Source organism: Malaya genurostris, chromosome 2, assembly GCF_030247185.1.
Source record: "Malaya genurostris strain Urasoe2022 chromosome 2, Malgen_1.1, whole genome shotgun sequence".
Classification (NCBI taxonomy): Eukaryota; Metazoa; Arthropoda; class Insecta; order Diptera; family Culicidae; genus Malaya; species Malaya genurostris.
Genome location: NC_080571.1, coordinates 213,947,368 through 213,964,493, shown reverse-complemented (window position 1 = coordinate 213,964,493; position 17,126 = coordinate 213,947,368). Strand labels below are relative to the sequence as shown.

General features: G+C 37.9%; 1 protein-coding gene across 2 annotated transcripts in view; it reads left to right on the top strand.

Annotated features, from left to right (window-relative positions):
- The window catches only part of LOC131427479 (zwei Ig domain protein zig-8-like), a 189,129-nt gene extending 176,641 nt beyond the window's left edge, over nt 1-12,488 (top strand). For both annotated transcript variants that reach the window (XM_058590705.1, XM_058590706.1), the window contains exons 8-10: nt 10,766-10,863; nt 11,105-11,511; nt 12,200-12,488. In XM_058590705.1, coding sequence (XP_058446688.1) covers nt 10,766-10,863; nt 11,105-11,241 — 235 coding nt within the window. In that variant the 3' untranslated portion in view covers nt 11,242-11,511; nt 12,200-12,488. The remainder of the gene's footprint in view (nt 1-10,765; nt 10,864-11,104; nt 11,512-12,199) is intronic.
- Nucleotides 12,489-17,126: the final 4,638 nt, after the last annotated feature.

Genomic DNA, 17,126 nt, shown 5'->3' with positions numbered 1-17,126 from the left:
CAAAATGTCGCGTATTGAAAACGGAAGTGAATATTAAGGTTCTGGACACATGGCTAAGTGAGAAGGGTATTACTATGCGAAAATTGGCGAAGCGGTTTGGAATTCATCATGCCAGTGTTGAAACCATCATTAATAAGTTTAAGGAACACTATTATTTGGATGAGCTACCAGGAAGAGGCAGAAAACCCGGTTCTTCCAACTCGAAACTCTACCGGAAAATAGTATCTCTAATCATGAAGAACAAATCAATGTCAATACGTGATTTGGCCAAAAAAGCTGGAACGAGTGTCGGAATGATCCAGCGTATCAAGAGGCGAAATCACCTGAAGACCTACAAGAAGCAGAAAATCTCGAAACAAAGTTTAGAACAGAAGAAACGAGCAGCAACAAGGGCCCGGAAATTGTATTCGCGTCTTTTGCAGTATCAGGATGTATGCGTTTTGATGGACAATGAGCCTTATGTAAAGGAGGACTCAAAAATCCTTCCAGGTCCACAATACTTTACTGTCGTCGTTGGGGAGGATGTGAGCGATGCGGACAGGTCGAATTAAGTGGAGGAATTCGGTTGAAAGGTACTGGTATGGCAAGCAATATGTTCCTGTGGTTTGAAGTCAACCATTTTTTACACTACCGGAACTATAAATGCAGAAATCTATCGATCTGAGTGCCTCCAGAAGAGATTACTGCCTCTATATATATACGAAGCATAGCACAGCTCCACTGTTTTGGCAAGATTTAGCGTCGGCTCACTATGCCAAAACCACTCTCAATTGGCTTGCGGGAAAGGGGTATACATTTTGTTGAGAAAAATATCAATCCACCAAATTGCCTTCAGCATCGACCCATCGAACGTTTCTGGGCTATCGTGCAGAGGGACTTCAAGAAGGGCAGCTGGGAACATGCAGGAGTTCAAAAAAAAATGGGCTCAAGCGTCCAAAAAATGCGATGCAACACTTGTCTGGAACTAGATGAAGAGCGTTCAATCAAAAGTTCGAAAATCCGTGAAGGAATAACTTAAATTTCATGCGATTTTCATTATTCTCAAGTTTAAAATCGTACAATAAAGGTCCAATTTTTAGTATGAATAAAATATCGTTTTTTTATCATAATTCGAAAGAAAAATTTGGATAGCTTATTTTCGATACACTCGTTACAACTCCGGTACCTGAAGTCGGATCTAAATGAAATTCAATAACAGGTTTTGGGATAAAAGGACCTTTAATTTGAATCTAAGTTTGTAAAAGTCTGTTCTGCCATCTCCGGGAAAAGTGAGTGCGTATATTTTTCCTTTCGAACACATACACACGCAGACATTTGCTTATTTCGTCGAACTGAATCGAATGGTATATGACATTCAACCCCGCGTGTCTCGTATGAAAAGTCGGATTTCACAGTGATTGCATAGCCTTCCTACATGAGAAAAGTAAAACACGTCCCTGAAAATGAAATTTTTATACCTATCAGTTTGGAATTCCGGAACCGAAAGTCGTATCCGAATGAAATTTTGTAGGGTTACATGTTGTTAAAGGTCCTTTCATTTGAGATTTAGCTTGTGGATATTGGATGAACGGTTTCTGAAAAATTCGACTGCACGTTTTTTGTTCATTTGGCACATTTTACTCCAAACCTGAAGTCGGATCCAGATGAAATGCGATAGCAACCTATGGGACTGTAAGGCCTTTAGTTTGAATCTTAGTTAAAAAAATTTGAGGTTTCTGAGTTTTTATTTTTCAAATTTTAAAGATTATGTACGATTTTTATAACGTTATTTAAACGACTGTGTGAATTTTTGTTAAATCCGAAAATATGCAGTAATTTTTGGTAGGAACATAAGGATCGTTTGACCCTAAGATTGGGAATGTCGGTTCTGCAATCTCTGAGAAAAGTAAGTGCGATCCATTTTTCAGCATATGACTATTTCCTCCCATCGTTAATCAAAAATCGGGAACCTGAATAGTCGGTATCGATTTGTTTGGATACTTACTGATAATAGTTACCGATTGGTGTAGTTTTGAGGCAACTTTAGAATTTTTTTACGTCGTTTGTTTCGCCGCTTCACTTTACTCTATCATTCCAGAACCAGTAGTCGAATCAGAATAAAATTCAGGTATTCCCTATGGGACCACGAGTCTTTTTATTTGAATCCAAGTTTGTCAAAATCTGTTCAGCCAACTTTGAGAAAACCTAGTAAGATTATTTGATACATACACACACGGACATTGCGCAGCTCGACAAACTGAATCGAATGCTATACGACACTTGGCGCTCCGGGTCAATTTTCACGAGTCGATTTTTCAAGTGATTGCATAACCTTTCTGCTACATGGAATGAAAAGTCCCGGGCTTCTCACAGAATAGTCGTGAATAGTTTCGAATAGTTCCGTATATATTTTTGTTAAGAACAAGCCTCTAGATGACCCAATCCCAAATTTCATGACAATCTATCCACTAGTGCGTGAATAACAGTGAAGTTTTCAACCCGCCATATAGAATAACAATTTCTGCAACATTATGTCCTCGGCATCTTAGAGCATGCAACGTGGAAGAAGAAAACACTACACGAACGATGCGTCTTTTGTTCCATTTCATACACGCAATAAAGAAAACGAAACGGTTCCGGATGTCTGTTACTGGTGTGTGATATTGGTAATAGACGGTGCAACAGTTGATAAAAATGTTATGATAAGTACGACCGAAAGAATAAAAGAATGTCAATGAATTGAAATCTATTTGAAATAATAAACATTCATCGGAATTTCCAGCTTCGCGATGTAAATGCAATTTTCACAGCCGGTAGTGCAGTAATATCATGCCGGTGGTGTAGTGATGTAAAATTTAATAATAATAACAATAACCCTACTACATGTTTTACGCTACTGATACGTGCAGGTTAGCTTGACTTACATATTTAAAACGTAGACCATGAGATAGTAAATATAGATTCAACTAGGTTCAAAACTGTTCCAATTTGTAAGCAACAAATATTGCTGGCAAACGAATCAACTTTGACTGACCGGATCTGAATCCGGTTTCGGAAGATAAGTAATTATTACTCTTAGTATTATTAACTTTTAAATATCATTCAGAGCCCCTTAAAAGGAATCCTATATTCCACTGGGAGCTCTTGTCTAGTATAAATAGTTTATTACCTCCTTCGCTAGTGTATATACATTAGTAGTATAAACCTCAGCTTATTGGCATCGCGTTATTTTTATTGTATATATTGTTGTTAAAAAAAACCGCATACCCCACATTTCTCATCGGCGTTTAATGCAATTTCCGTTACCACTTCTAAAATAGAATTGGCAGTTTTGGATGTTCCTGGAAATTTGGTTGATTTTGATTTTTTTAATATTACACCTGAAATGGTAACGAATAGCTCTAAAAAGTTCTTTTTTGTCTGAACCTGACGGTGTTCCCTCAGTTGCTTTTTGTCACACTATTACTATTTTGGTTGAGCCGCTCAGCCGAATGAACAACCAATTGTTAATTGATTCACGTTTTTCCGCTATCGGGAAGCAATCGTTAATGGTACCCATTTACAAAAAAGGAGATACGCCTAATGTGACAAACTACAGAGTAATTACTAGCTTATTCGCTGCTTCAAAAAATTTCGAAACTGTCGTAAGTGGTGAACTTCTCGAAGCGACTAAATGCTATATATCGAAAGATCAGCAAGGATTCATACCTAAGCGTTCAGTGACAACGAATCTTTTAAGTTTCACTTCTACTTGTTTTGAAAATTTAGAACTCAAATCCCAAGCTTTTGATTCGTTCATCCACGACATTATCATAGCTAAGCTTCCCAAGCTTGGGATTTACCAATTAGCTGCAGTCTTACTTGATAGATAGGACCCTCCGTGTTAAGCTCGACTCGATAACGTCTTCGAATTCCACTAATTCACCGGGTTTGCCACAAGGTACCAATACAAGCCTATTGTTATTCATCTTGTATTTCAACGATGTGATGTTACTACTAGAGCCTGGATGCAGAGATGTCCATCTCCTCTGTATGACGAAGAAAAAGCGAAATTTCTCCTCTTCCTTGATAACTTCAATGAGAGCTTTTTCTCTTTTACATATATACAACACTGTTGTATAAAGTTTGCACGCATCATGAGTGCGCGTGTTTCTTTTCTTTTACCTTTAGCACTGAATAGCACCAAAAAGGCTATCAAATTCTCTGAGGTGGATGGCGATATTTTCACAGAGGTGTACACGCCGGTGAGCACTCTGGAGTATGGTTTGTGTAGAAGAAGCGTGGGGCATGCAAAATCAGCAAAAAAAAACAATTTATCGTTGAATTTTCATTTTTCCTTGCAAGTTTTTCATAGAAATGCCCGATCTACTCTTTATTAATTGAAGTACACAGAAGTGTTTGCTCACCATCTCGCGCTAGTATTCACTTGGGTGTATTTAGACGAGAGCAGATGAGAACGATTTATGCGAAAAGAATGTGGTTCTCTTGCACCAGTTTCTTTCAACACAAGCACGCACTCAAAGTCTGTCTAATGGACACTGAGAAGAAGTGCGCTTTATTTTTTGTCAATTTCTAGAAAACGCATCTGTTGTTTGGCTGCCCTATCAATTGACGTAAAGTTTAAGGATTGAAAATGTACAACGCAAGTACAGAAACGTCTTACCGTTAGCAATCAACGTCTTCGAAAAAAAAACCACAAGCCTAAAGCGAGTTCTGAACATTTTAGTAAATGATGCAATCTTCGAGTGTTTTCATATAATTTTATGTACAAAATATCTACAATAAATACATCAATTTACAGTTTCCCTTGAAGAAGGCCATCAGAAACGACCGAAACGTCGGGAATTTTTAGAAATAAATTGTTTGCCAATTGAAAAGTGACTGAGAAAGCCGTGAAGAATCATTTAAAAATTTATTAAAAATTCATTTAAAAGTTTATTTGAGTATAAAATAACATTACCTTTTCAAATTTGATTCAGCTTTACCAAATTAAGATGAATTTTCCCGTTGTTTGCAATTTCATTATAAGGGACGGGTTAAAATTTTCAGCACACTTCACTCGCTAGTTCAGGTATCGGGAATCGGATTAGGATAAATGCTTATGGGACCATAAAACCTTTCATTTGAGCCATTTGAGTTTGTGGAAATCGGTCAAAGCGTCTCACAGAGAATGAAGTGAGTTATGTGTTTCCGGATCCGGAAACTAGAAGCCCGTTATAACCGAAGTCGGTTCGTTTAGGAAGCAACTATCATAACCTACAAATTGAAACAGTTTTGAGTCGGATTTACAAGGATTTTTATCTTTTTTGCATCGTCGCTCTGAATGACGGTTATCAATTTTAAACACAAATTACCCTGTAGTTCTGGAACCGGAGGTCACATCTGGATAAATTCAATAGTGTTCTGTGGGACTTCATATGAGCTTAAGATTTGTTGAAATCGGTTCCGTCATCTTAGAGAAAATGAAGTGAATATTTTTGGTCACATACAGGCACAAACAGCATAAGCTTCAGAATTTATTCTTCTCATTCGCATTATTGCAGGATCACGAGCTTTAAAAACTTTTTCTGTTGTTTTGGAAATAAAAAAGACAGTTTCGATAAAACAACAATGGATTAGTTGTACCAAATCTTAACCAACCGGAATCAATAAAACAACTAACATTTTAGTTTATTTGTTTATTTGTTTATTTGTTTATTTGGAGCAGGAAAAAGCCCACTGGAGCTGAGCATCACCAAATTTTAGCTCTCTCTCCAGCAGACATAAAACCTCTCATCTTTTGTACCAACAGATTATAATTATCCAAATGATACATTTCCTTAAATTACATTGGTTACTACTACACACAGCACCATTCTTATCTCTAATACTAATACTAATACTAATACAATACTAATAGCTAGTGAGACAAAAATCTTAGAAACAAATTCTTTTTGCTGTTATGAGTTAAGTGAAAATCGAAAGCATTTGAGCAACGATTAAATAGACGGCACATACTAACGAAAGGCTCGTTGTGACCGTAATTGGTTCTAGCGGAAGGAAGACGGAGAAAAGTATGAGTTCGAAGAACACGACGGCGAATATTGAAGTCTAGTGAGCGTAGGAGTTCAGAACAATCGATTCGAGATTGAAGCAGATCTGCGACGAAAGTTGCCTTAAACACGTCTCTACGAACAGACAATAGATCGAGACCTATGAGCTTGCAACGGTCTGAGTAAGTCGGAAGATTTAGAGGATCTCTCCAAGGAAGTTTGCGAAGCGCGAAACGAATGAATTTATGTTGGATGGCTTCTATACGCTGAATATCATTTTGATAATAAGGTGACCAAACAACAGCTGCGTATTCGAGTGTAGAACGAACCAGAGCACAATATAGCGCTTTTAGGCAATGTATATTCTCGAAGCATCTCGTAACACGAAAAATAAATCCGAGTAACTTAGAAGCTTTGTTGATTGTGTAATCCACATGCTGTATTTAAGTAGAGCAAAAATATGAATGGTCCTAGATGACTACCCTGTGGAACTCCGGAGCTGACTGCAAACGGTGATGTAAAGCAGTCACCAATTTTCACTGACATTTTGCGCCCTATTAGGTATGAGCTAAGCCAGCTCAGAAAAGAACCATTAAAACCAAGTCTACTTAGTTTGGAAATGGTAATCTGATGATTTATCTTATCAAAAGCCGCAGAGAAATCGGTGTATATGGCATCTACTTGTAGTCGTGCTTGTAAGGATTGAATGATAAACGAAGTATATGATACAAGATTTGTAGATGTAGATCGTTTCGGCATAAAACCGTGTTGGCTCTCGGATATATAATTTGAGCAGTTATGCGTAATAAAGTCCAAGACAATCCGTTCGAATAATTTCGATACTGCACATAACGCCGCTATTCCTCGGTAATTGGAAATTTCGTTTCTGCGTCCTTTTTTAAAAACTGGGAAGATGTATGATTCTTTCCATAAGTCGGGGAAAATTCCTTCTCTTAAGGAGTTGTTAAATACTATCGATAATGAAACTAGCAGACTGCTAGAACATTTTTTCAGTAAAACAGATGGAATGCAGTCTGGACCCACACTGAAAGATGATTTCAGCTTAGAACATGCTTTGCTCACTACAGCCGTCGTAATGTTGGGATGAGGACCTATGGGAGTAAGCAGTGGAACGTTACGGGACGCTTCGGCGGTCTGTTCATCCGTTAGAAGTTCGTCAGAGAAAACACTGCTGAAGTGCTTGCGGAAGAGATCACAAATAGCAGGTGATGATGTTCCTTGAACACCATCGAGTGACATGTGAGTTGGGAATCCCGTTTCTTTACGCTGTTCATTAACGTAGTGCCAAAAGTTTTTTGGGTTTGTCCTAAGACTACTCTGTATCCGATGTTGATATGCTTGGTAGAGAGTCTTATTCAACCGTTTATAGCGATGATTTAGATACGAATAGTGCGATCTGAGATGGAGTGAAGGATTTTTGGTCAACTTTTTCAAAGCGGATCGCTTAGCACATTTAAAGCCTTTCAGGGTGGAATTCGACCAAGGTGGATGTAGTGCTTCACGTTGTGTCTTTTTCGGTATGTACTGGTCAATGGCGTATAAAATAATGTGTGTCCAAGTCGATACTGCAGAATTACAGTCGCTGTTTGATAGTAGAGACATCCAGTCCAATGATGAGAGAAAAGTGTCCATTGCAATGTAATCTCCTTTTTTGAAATCATAGTAGATTGATTCAACGATGTTTTTAAAAGTAACAGTTGGTTGGTCACGAATATTGATTAGAAGAGGAGGATGATGGATACAAACTTTGACCAGTTTAGTTGGAGCGCTGATTAGAGTAAGAGAATCGGAAAGTTCCTGGCTGGCAAAACAAAGGTCAAGCAGCCGACCATTGCTGTTGTATATATCGTTTAATTGAATTAAACCGGCTGTATTGTAGTCATCCAACAATCTTTGAACCGTTGAAGTTAACGAAGAGCTCGTTGAGTATGGATACAAATACATGGAGCATTGATGAGTCCATTTGATTCGGGGAAAGTTAAAGTCGCCTACCACAAGGATCTTATCATTCAATGCTGCTTGATTCGTGATGAATGCGAGCGATTTCAAATGTTGATCAACCAAACATGTATCATTTACTCGATCAGGCGGAATGTACAGCACGCAAAGATAGAGTGTGTAATTTGAGAGTGTGAGAGCAATCCAAATTTGCTCAACATTGTTGCAGTCCGGTATCGATAACTGGCGTGAATCGAATTGAGAACGACAGGCGACTAAAACTCCACCACCACTTTTTTTAACACTGTTTTGTGAATTCCTGTCCTGTCTATATACTGCATATTCAGTACCGAAAATCTGCTTTGATAATGTATGATCATTAAGCCAGGTCTCGGTGAATATATAGAGATCGAAAGTGCAATCCGAACAAGCAAGGCGATAGTCATCGAGAGAACTGTTCATTCCTCCTACATTTTGATAAAACATTATCAAACCAGAGTGGTTTGAAATGAAGCTTTTGTTGGGTACTGATGATGTGAGTGCCGAACTCGGTTGATCGTGTGGCGCGAAGTCGGCGGGGTGTTTGGATGAACCGATCGAAATACTGTTGTGAACTGCCTGCGAACAGCCCCCTGCGGGGGTAACGGGAAGCGTGACGGGCTTGGTCTGTGCAGTGTGCTTGCGTACTTGATATTGGATGATATCTTCTGACTGGAGGTGCGCACTAAAAAAGGAGAGATTGTGACTCCTTCTGGCCAGAAATCTGGTGAAGTAATGACTTTTTCTAAGGTCAAAGGGACACTAATTTTAAACGAGATGAATGAGAGTGGGCGATCTCTGTTTAGGCGTGTGAGTTTGTAACAATGGATAGAGTCACGACTGCACTTAGCTCGGGCTTGGATATAGGATTTGATGTTATCCTCAGATTCACTTGGCAAGAACCTGGTGATGTAGAACCAATTAACGTCGGAAGTTGAGCCGTATGATGGCTGTTCGCTAGGAGCAACCTGTAGAGAGACGTATTGACTATTTGGTTGCTCGGTTGTATCATTTGTGCTAATAATACTGCGTGGAGTAATCAGGTTTACATTTTGTTGAGAGGATGCAATGTTTGTATGAGTCGGACAGGTATTTTTGTACGGTAAATTGGAAATGACGTTGACTTGCCTGGCATTATTCTGACGAATTGGTAATGGGTTGTATGGAGGTGCATTGGATGTAGCTCGGTTGATGTCGGTGGTAGTTGTGAGTGCTGGTATTGCTAGTGTAGAACAGATGTTGTCACTGGTGTTGACGGCGGAGTATAATGGCTGGTTAATTGTAATATGTTGCTGAGGTAATGAAGCAGTGGCACTAGTTGTTGTTACACGTGTGAAAGGAACAGTCGTTTGATCGGTGATGATGGCGGAACTGGTGATGGCTGCGACGGCGGTGGAGGCGGCGGTGGTAACTGTACATTGTAAGTGATTATCAGGATGAGTTACAGTTGTGGAAGGTATGATGTCAATGGACATGGCATGGTCGTTGTCAATACTCGAAGCAACAGATGTTACAGGAGCTATGGTCGTTTCTGTAACAACGGTAGAGCAGGCAGGCAAGTTGTATGAAGGATGCGGGGCGGCGATAACATCTGATGTATTTCGGGTGGCTAGATCGGCGGATAAAGTTGCATGTTGAGTAGCAGCAGTTGTATGGTTAGCGGCGGCTTTGCCTGAAATGTCGAGATTTGTAAGATTCGTTGAAGCAGCATTTGTTACTGGAACGTCAGCTTTCGCTATCTTATCTGGCGGTGGAAGCGAAGGCCGAGAAGTACTGCTGGTGCGCGGACGCTTATTGGTTTTGTCGACAAAGAAAGAATCGAACAGGTGGCTCATGTTGAGTTGAAATTCATCGAATCGGTCCTGGGTTGTCCTATATTCGTTGTCTGCATGTGCATTCGACTGGGATGAAGGGCAGTAAACTGGCTGAGCTAGTGGTATAGAGTTTATTCTGCAAAAACTCTGTAGTGTATCCAAAACGGTGCCGATGAGTTTCAGAGTAGAGGTGGTGCGTTGTAAAATTAGATCCATAGTTCCTGGTGATTGTGAACGATTTTCGGCTATGTGGCAAATAGGGCAAAGCCAACACACTCCAAGATTGTCACGAAGGTTTCTAATTGCTATGTTGTTTAGATTCACACATTTATGGTGAAACCATTTGGAACAAAGTTCACAGCAAATCTTCTGACTTCGGGAACCAGCTGAACCAAAACAAGCAACAGCGTCACACTTGTTATTCTTCGACATATTGACAGCAGCCGAAATAACAATGCGATAACAATGGACGGGTGAACTCTTGCAGGGTGATATAGGAATCACAGAATATTATCCGTTGAGGGTATAAAACTGTGTGAACTTCACTAGTATATGACGGGTTTATAATAGTCTCTTGATTTAGAAATATATTTCCGTCAATTGTAAGCGCACTCCGCGAAAAAAGTTAAAAAATAATACTCGGTTAAATCAACTGTACTTTATATAGCCCAGTGCAGCCAGAACATGTTGCGCTGCGATCGCGGTGATTCCATGTTTCTTCCTGCACTGTAGTATTTAGATACGAAAATCTTTTCGAACGAAGCATTAGCAATTAATCCTTTCAGCAATATCATGCTCGATAGACACGAACTCTCCAATTTGCAATTTAATTGTCCCGAGGAACTTGATACGTACATGAGAGGCACCATGCAGAAAGAAAAAAATAAACCGTATGCGAGCTGGTCTAAATTGAATAATCCAATTCCTTCTCCGTATTTGCAGACTGAAAATTCTCGACGCCAAACTTTCGGATTCGGGCAACTACACTTGCCTGCCCACATCGGCGGAAGCCAGCAGTGTCATGGTGCACGTCCTGAACGGTTAGTAATTTTGTGCTCACTTATTACAGTACCATAAACAAGTGGTTCTGGAAGCGACGACAAAATCGGTAGTACGATTTCAAATAAAAATTATAAATCAACATACCATTTTCGCGTGCTTCAGTTCTACTCCAGCTCATTCTAGTTTCATGATTTGATAAATTAAAAACTACTTGATTGCCTAACCTAGCTACATTGTAATTTACCAACTTGTTCGGTGGTCCCGTTTTATCATTTTCAGAGGAAAATCCGGCAGCGATGCAACGTGGTGGCAGCATAACCAGACACTGTGCCACAATCTGTCAGCTTCAGCTACTGGTACTTCTAGTGTTTCTATTTCCGCGGTACCATCATTCAAACTGGTCACCGCACTCGTAGCACTAGCTGTAAATCCCTTCAGGCCGTTTGCTCTACCAGTGAGGAGTGGCACTTCGGTTCTGGCCTAGTGGAAAAATGGCTGTCCCCTTCAAAATGCGTGCAAATTATTGATGGTTGTTGTTTTTCGGTAGAACCAGGACTAAGCTGCAGCATCGTGTACATAGCGAATGATGGAGTGAGTGAGATAGTTTTGGCGTGTAGACAAAAAAAAAGAAATCGATTTCCGGATGTCCAGTTCCAACAGGATGCAGGGCTATTGATAGAAAAAAGGTAAGTCTCGGCACATATTTGCCCTTTCCACGGACACGATGTTGAATGTCGCCGGTTGAGCTCTTGAATGAAGTGTTGACGTTCGATCTACGTATGAAAACATACTTTAATGGAATAATAAAGGAGGGTTCAGCTCATTCGTTCAATGTGCGGACAAAATACACATCCTTGTCCAAATTCATTTAGTAGTAGTCGAGTCGATCACTCGCTATGCTGAAGGGCTCTCGCATTGACTTCATTCTTGGTTCAAATATTGTTTACACTTGCTATGAAATCAATTTCCTTAGAAGAAAAAAAAATAAAATAATTTTAGGTTTCGCCTTAAACGACTTTCTTTTTGCCATGGCATCTTTCTTATGTCGTTTTCGCTTGAGAACACTGAAACTGACCCAGGGTAGTTTCTTCAAACAAACACTTTTCACGAAACTGTGTTGTTTTCGCGCTTAGCAACGGCGGTTTGAGCAAACCTGATATAACAACCAGGTTCGAAACTGACTCGATTTTCAGTTCAACAACGTTAAAACTAGGTTCGAAACTAGCTTCAAACAAACGGTTTGACAGCAGTTAGGGTGGAAACTGGGTTAGGTTTGGTATCAAGCGAAAACGACATTAGTCAATTTTAAATTATTTTATTTCTTATACCTGATAAATAGATTGTTAAAAATTGTTTTTCCTTTTTTATTTCCAGACAATTTTCCCGCAGAGTCCGATGAAATGAGAACAGTCACATCAATAGAAAAATAGTCAAGTAGTCTTAAATTCTCGTAGATGAGTTCGACTCAGTAAAAACGAACACACTGTAAATACATAGCAATTGAATTGGATGGATCAGAAACAAAAATAAAAAACAAACAATGTTTTGTTTTATTACATACATAAAACTACAAGATGGACCTGTTTATTTTACCGTCATGACCAAGATGTTTATCGTTGTGAATATGTTGAAATAAAGATGAAATGATTGAGTTGAAATACAATTGCGTGAATTATTTTTGCCTTCAGGCTCATCCCCGTGCAAGCAAAATGGTAAGATTTTCTTCTTTCAGCTTAACAGGTTTGTAGTTCATCAAAATATTTCTGCGTTGTAATCTGAAGCTCAACAGTCGCATTTCTTCCCATCATAGCAGCTTTACAAACCGAACGTGAGCGGAGAGTATTATCATTGAAATTAAATCACCAAAGGCTTCTGTGGAAATTCGATAAGCACAGTTAATGACGGAACAAAAAGCGAATTGAAAGAAATTCCGCTTCGCGGTTCAACCTTTACTTTAAATCCCCCTCCCGTTCCCGATCGAAGACTTTCGTTGTTTCGTTGAAATTTTTTAAATTCCCTCTACGACTCTCCTTTCACAAAACATGAAGGAACTCTTTTCAAATCTAGTTTCTGTCACCAGCAGTGTTATCACGCCTTCAGTCACTGACAGTGTTGTTTTGTGTTCATCACCGCAAGCAAACTGATATGGACGGTCATCGATTTTTTTTCGGTGAAAATATATTCTTAAATTATCGTGGATTAGTTTCATGTTACTGCTGGGCACACTGCATAAAACTACCAAATTAGGCCGGATACACATTCACAGTGTAAAGGCGAGAAAAGCCGAACGAAGAGAAACTGAAACGGAAACAAATCACGGTGTGGTTTGACGGTGCCCTCGTCTCCAATTAAATATTATTGAATTTATTGAACCTAGTGCTAGTGAGTTTATTATTCTATTAAAAATCGTGAGTATAAATAACAATGAACTTATAAGTACTTACAAATAATTAGAAAATAGGATTTCAGTGCTAGAATAAGGTTGAAGCCAACGATTGAATGCGTTGACGGTTAGATTGAGCCGTAAGAATTACTGTCATATAAGATACCGAAAGTGTAAGATTATTCAGAATCTTTGAATGTTGAGAATTAATTAATATATATTTACAGTTTAAAGCTGCTTTATACGGATTTGCTGCTACAGACCCGGTGTTTTTTATTTATTTGCTCTCTAGCTCAACATTTCATTTTCACCGAAAACAATGACCGTCCATATCAGTCATCAGTGTCGAGAAAATAATGATCGGAAAAAAATCATTACAGTATCATTCGTTTGAAAATCAGTTCAAAAGATTTTCTAAAAAAATCAGTGAATGAAAAAATCATATGGTCCGACTATGGTGACGGAAGGCTGTTTTAATATCAGTAAACTGAATACACTGCACTATTTAGATAAAACCCAATAAAACGCTTTTTAGCATGAATTTGATTCATATAAGTAACAGGAGCGCAGCATTGTCAGCATTAATAGTACTGTTGTTGTACCGTTTAATTCTACTATGTGGAATTACATTACACTCTCAAAAAGTCACTATTTCACAAAAGCGTATCATACGTTATAATACAGATACGTGTTTCGGAATGTTATTTATATCCTTCTTCAGTGTATCGGTTTTATAAGTTTATTGAAACAATGCTGAAGTTCCTTTTATACAAACGTAAGTAGGTAAACCACAAAAGGAACAAAAAAACCCTTCTTAATCCACCTAGTGGTGTGATAATGCCTTTCTCTTTTTTCATAAAAGTCTCATGAAAATATATTTCATACGTTCATTGAATAATTTCGAATACTAATTTTGACACCAATTGATTCAGATTGATTCGAGTAGTTCACAAAAGCATGCTTCAGTGTTTATGTCACACAGTCAGCATCATTTTTCCAAACTAGTGCTTGACATTTGCGTTGCCTATTTGTATGAGAACAGTGATGCTAATCTAAACAAAGCCTTCTTAGTCCACTTAGTGAAATTTTCATATATCTTGAAAAATCACCATAGGGGGGAGTACATGAAATTTTCGAAATCGAAAAAAAATTTTTGATGCCAAATGGCTTAGAATTGCATGACACGTCGAGATTTAGTGTCATCTCGAAAAAAAAATTTCTTGAAAAAATCGACTTTTTGACTTTTTGACTTTTTGAAAATATGAAAATTTTTCTAAGTCGATGTGCTTAAACTTTTGAGCACTAGAACTTAACGAAAATAGAGGTGATCCCAAAATTTTGGCACCCTTATATATATATATATATATATATATATATATATATATATATATATGTATATATATATATATATATATATATATATATATATATATATATATATATATATATATATATATATATATATATATATATATATATATATATATATATATATATATATATATATATATATATATATATATATATATATAAGAGCGGTGAAAATCAACGTGTTTTGCCGGTTACGTCACTTATACAATCATATATCTGGAACCAAAAGTCACAACCATTTGATCTTCGAACTTGATCAATGGCAGCTTTCAAACGAGCCCAAGTTTGTTTAAATCGGATAAGCCATCTCTGAGAAAATTGAGCGCGTTCAAATACAACGCTTTTTGTCGGTTACGTCACTTATACAATCATATCTCCGGAACCAAAAATCACAGCCATTTGATCTTCGAACTTGATCAATGATCCGATAGTAGCTTTCAAACGAGCCCAAGTTTGTTAAAATCGGATCAGCCATCTCTGAGAAAATTGAGCGCGTTCAAACACAACGCTTTTTGTCGGTTACGTCACTTATACAATCATATTTCCGGAACCAAAAGTCACAGCCATTTGATCTTCGTAATTGATAGCTTTCAAACGAGTCCAAGTTTGTTAAAATCGGTTCAGCCATCTCTGAGAAAATTGAGCGCGTTCAAATACAACGCTTTTTGTCGGTTACGTCACTTATACAATCATATCTCCGGAACCAAAAGTCACAGCCATTTGATCTTCGAACTTGATCAATGGCCCGATAGTAGCTTTCAAACGAGCCCAAGTTTGTTAAAATCGGTTCAGCCATCTCTGAGAAAAAATGAGCGCGTTCTAATATCTTCGAAAAGTGCACACACATACACACACACACATACATACATACACACACAGACATTTTCCGATCTCGTCGAACTGAGTCGAATGGTATATTACACTATGGGTCTCCAAGGCTCCGTTCGAAAGTCGGATTTTCCAGCAATTCTAATACCTTTCTATAGAGAAAGGCAAAAATGAAAAGGAAAAAAACAGAAACTGGAAGAGTTACGTGTTTTCTATGTTTGTTTTAATCTTGGATATGGGTAGTAGCTGGAAATGCCAAGAAGAACTATTCCCTTCGTCTCGGTTTAATAAAGAGATGGAGTTATTTTTGAATATTTCTAAACTTTCTGCTGATAGGATCTTTTGTTTTCAATTGGTAGCTCATACTGCTCCAAAACCATTTGGTTTAGACCAAATTTTTTTTGTTGTGTTTCGATTGAAGTCCACAGATATTCTTTTAAAATTTTCAATGGGGGGGGTAGGAGGGTCAAATTCGTAACTGATTGTTTTTTCAACAGTCTTAATTATTTATCGAAGATGGATTGTGTGCTCTGGATATCCATTGAACTTTCCAAGTTCGAAAATAAAGTTTTTCTCTTTTATCGCAGCATCTTTTCTAAGGCGCAAGGATAGCATTCTGTGAATCATACGGTGGAAAGCTGCCATTTTGTGTTGATGGGAATGATTAGAAGTATTTGGTATGACACGGTCCGTATTGGTTGGCTTCCTATATATTTCGAAAGTTAAAATTTTTGCCTCCCGGACAATAAGAATATCCAAGAAAGGTAAACTGTTGTCTTTCTCTTCCTCATAGGTGAATTTAATATTTTTATGTAAATCATTAATTATTTCTAATAAGTTTGATAAATCGTTGCGTTTGATGATGCAAAATATATCATCTACATATCTTCACCAGCGATTAGGTAATAATCCCTGCTTATTTAGAAGTTCTTCTAGGTTTGCCATAAATAATTCACATAAAAACGGGGAGAGTGTATTACCAATTGGTGCCCCTTGTAATTGTTTATAAAATTCCCCTCTGAATTTGAAATAATTTACATCCATGCAAAACCGGGTTAGAGTAAGATAAGACCTTACTTTGCATTTCCATAAACTACTACTATTTTATTGAAGTAACCAATCTTCCAACAGATTGATTGAGTCCTTCACCGGAACACTTGGGAATAAGGCTGTTACATCGAAAAATACCATCATTTCGTCATCTTCGATTTCGCCTGAGTTCTAAAGTTGAGTTGCGAATACCTGTGTGTTAGGAACTGATTCACTGAAGATTTTTTTTGGCATAGATTGGAATTCTTTTACTAGCCATTTGTAGATTTTTTAAGTTGGGGCCCCTACTGAAGAAATGATTTCCCTTATCTCGTAACCAGGTTTATGAACCTTTGGTAATCCTTTTATTTTGGATAAAGAGGGGTTAGAAATTTTGAGACTACTGAGATTGATATCGAAGTTTGGATTGCATTCATGAAGAGTTTTATATGGTTTTTAAATAATATCTGGAAGCGGGTCGGCTCTTTGTTTTCTATAAGGACCATCATTAATTTTTTGGGTTATCAAGTTGTCTTACTCTTGTTTGTCCATAATAACTACTTTATTTCCCTTGTCAGCCTTTACATAAAATACAGGCTTTTCCGCAATTGTTTCACTAGTTCTTTATCACCCATATTTTGTTGATTTTTCTATGAAGTGTGTGTGTGTCTGTATGTGTGTTGTCAACTA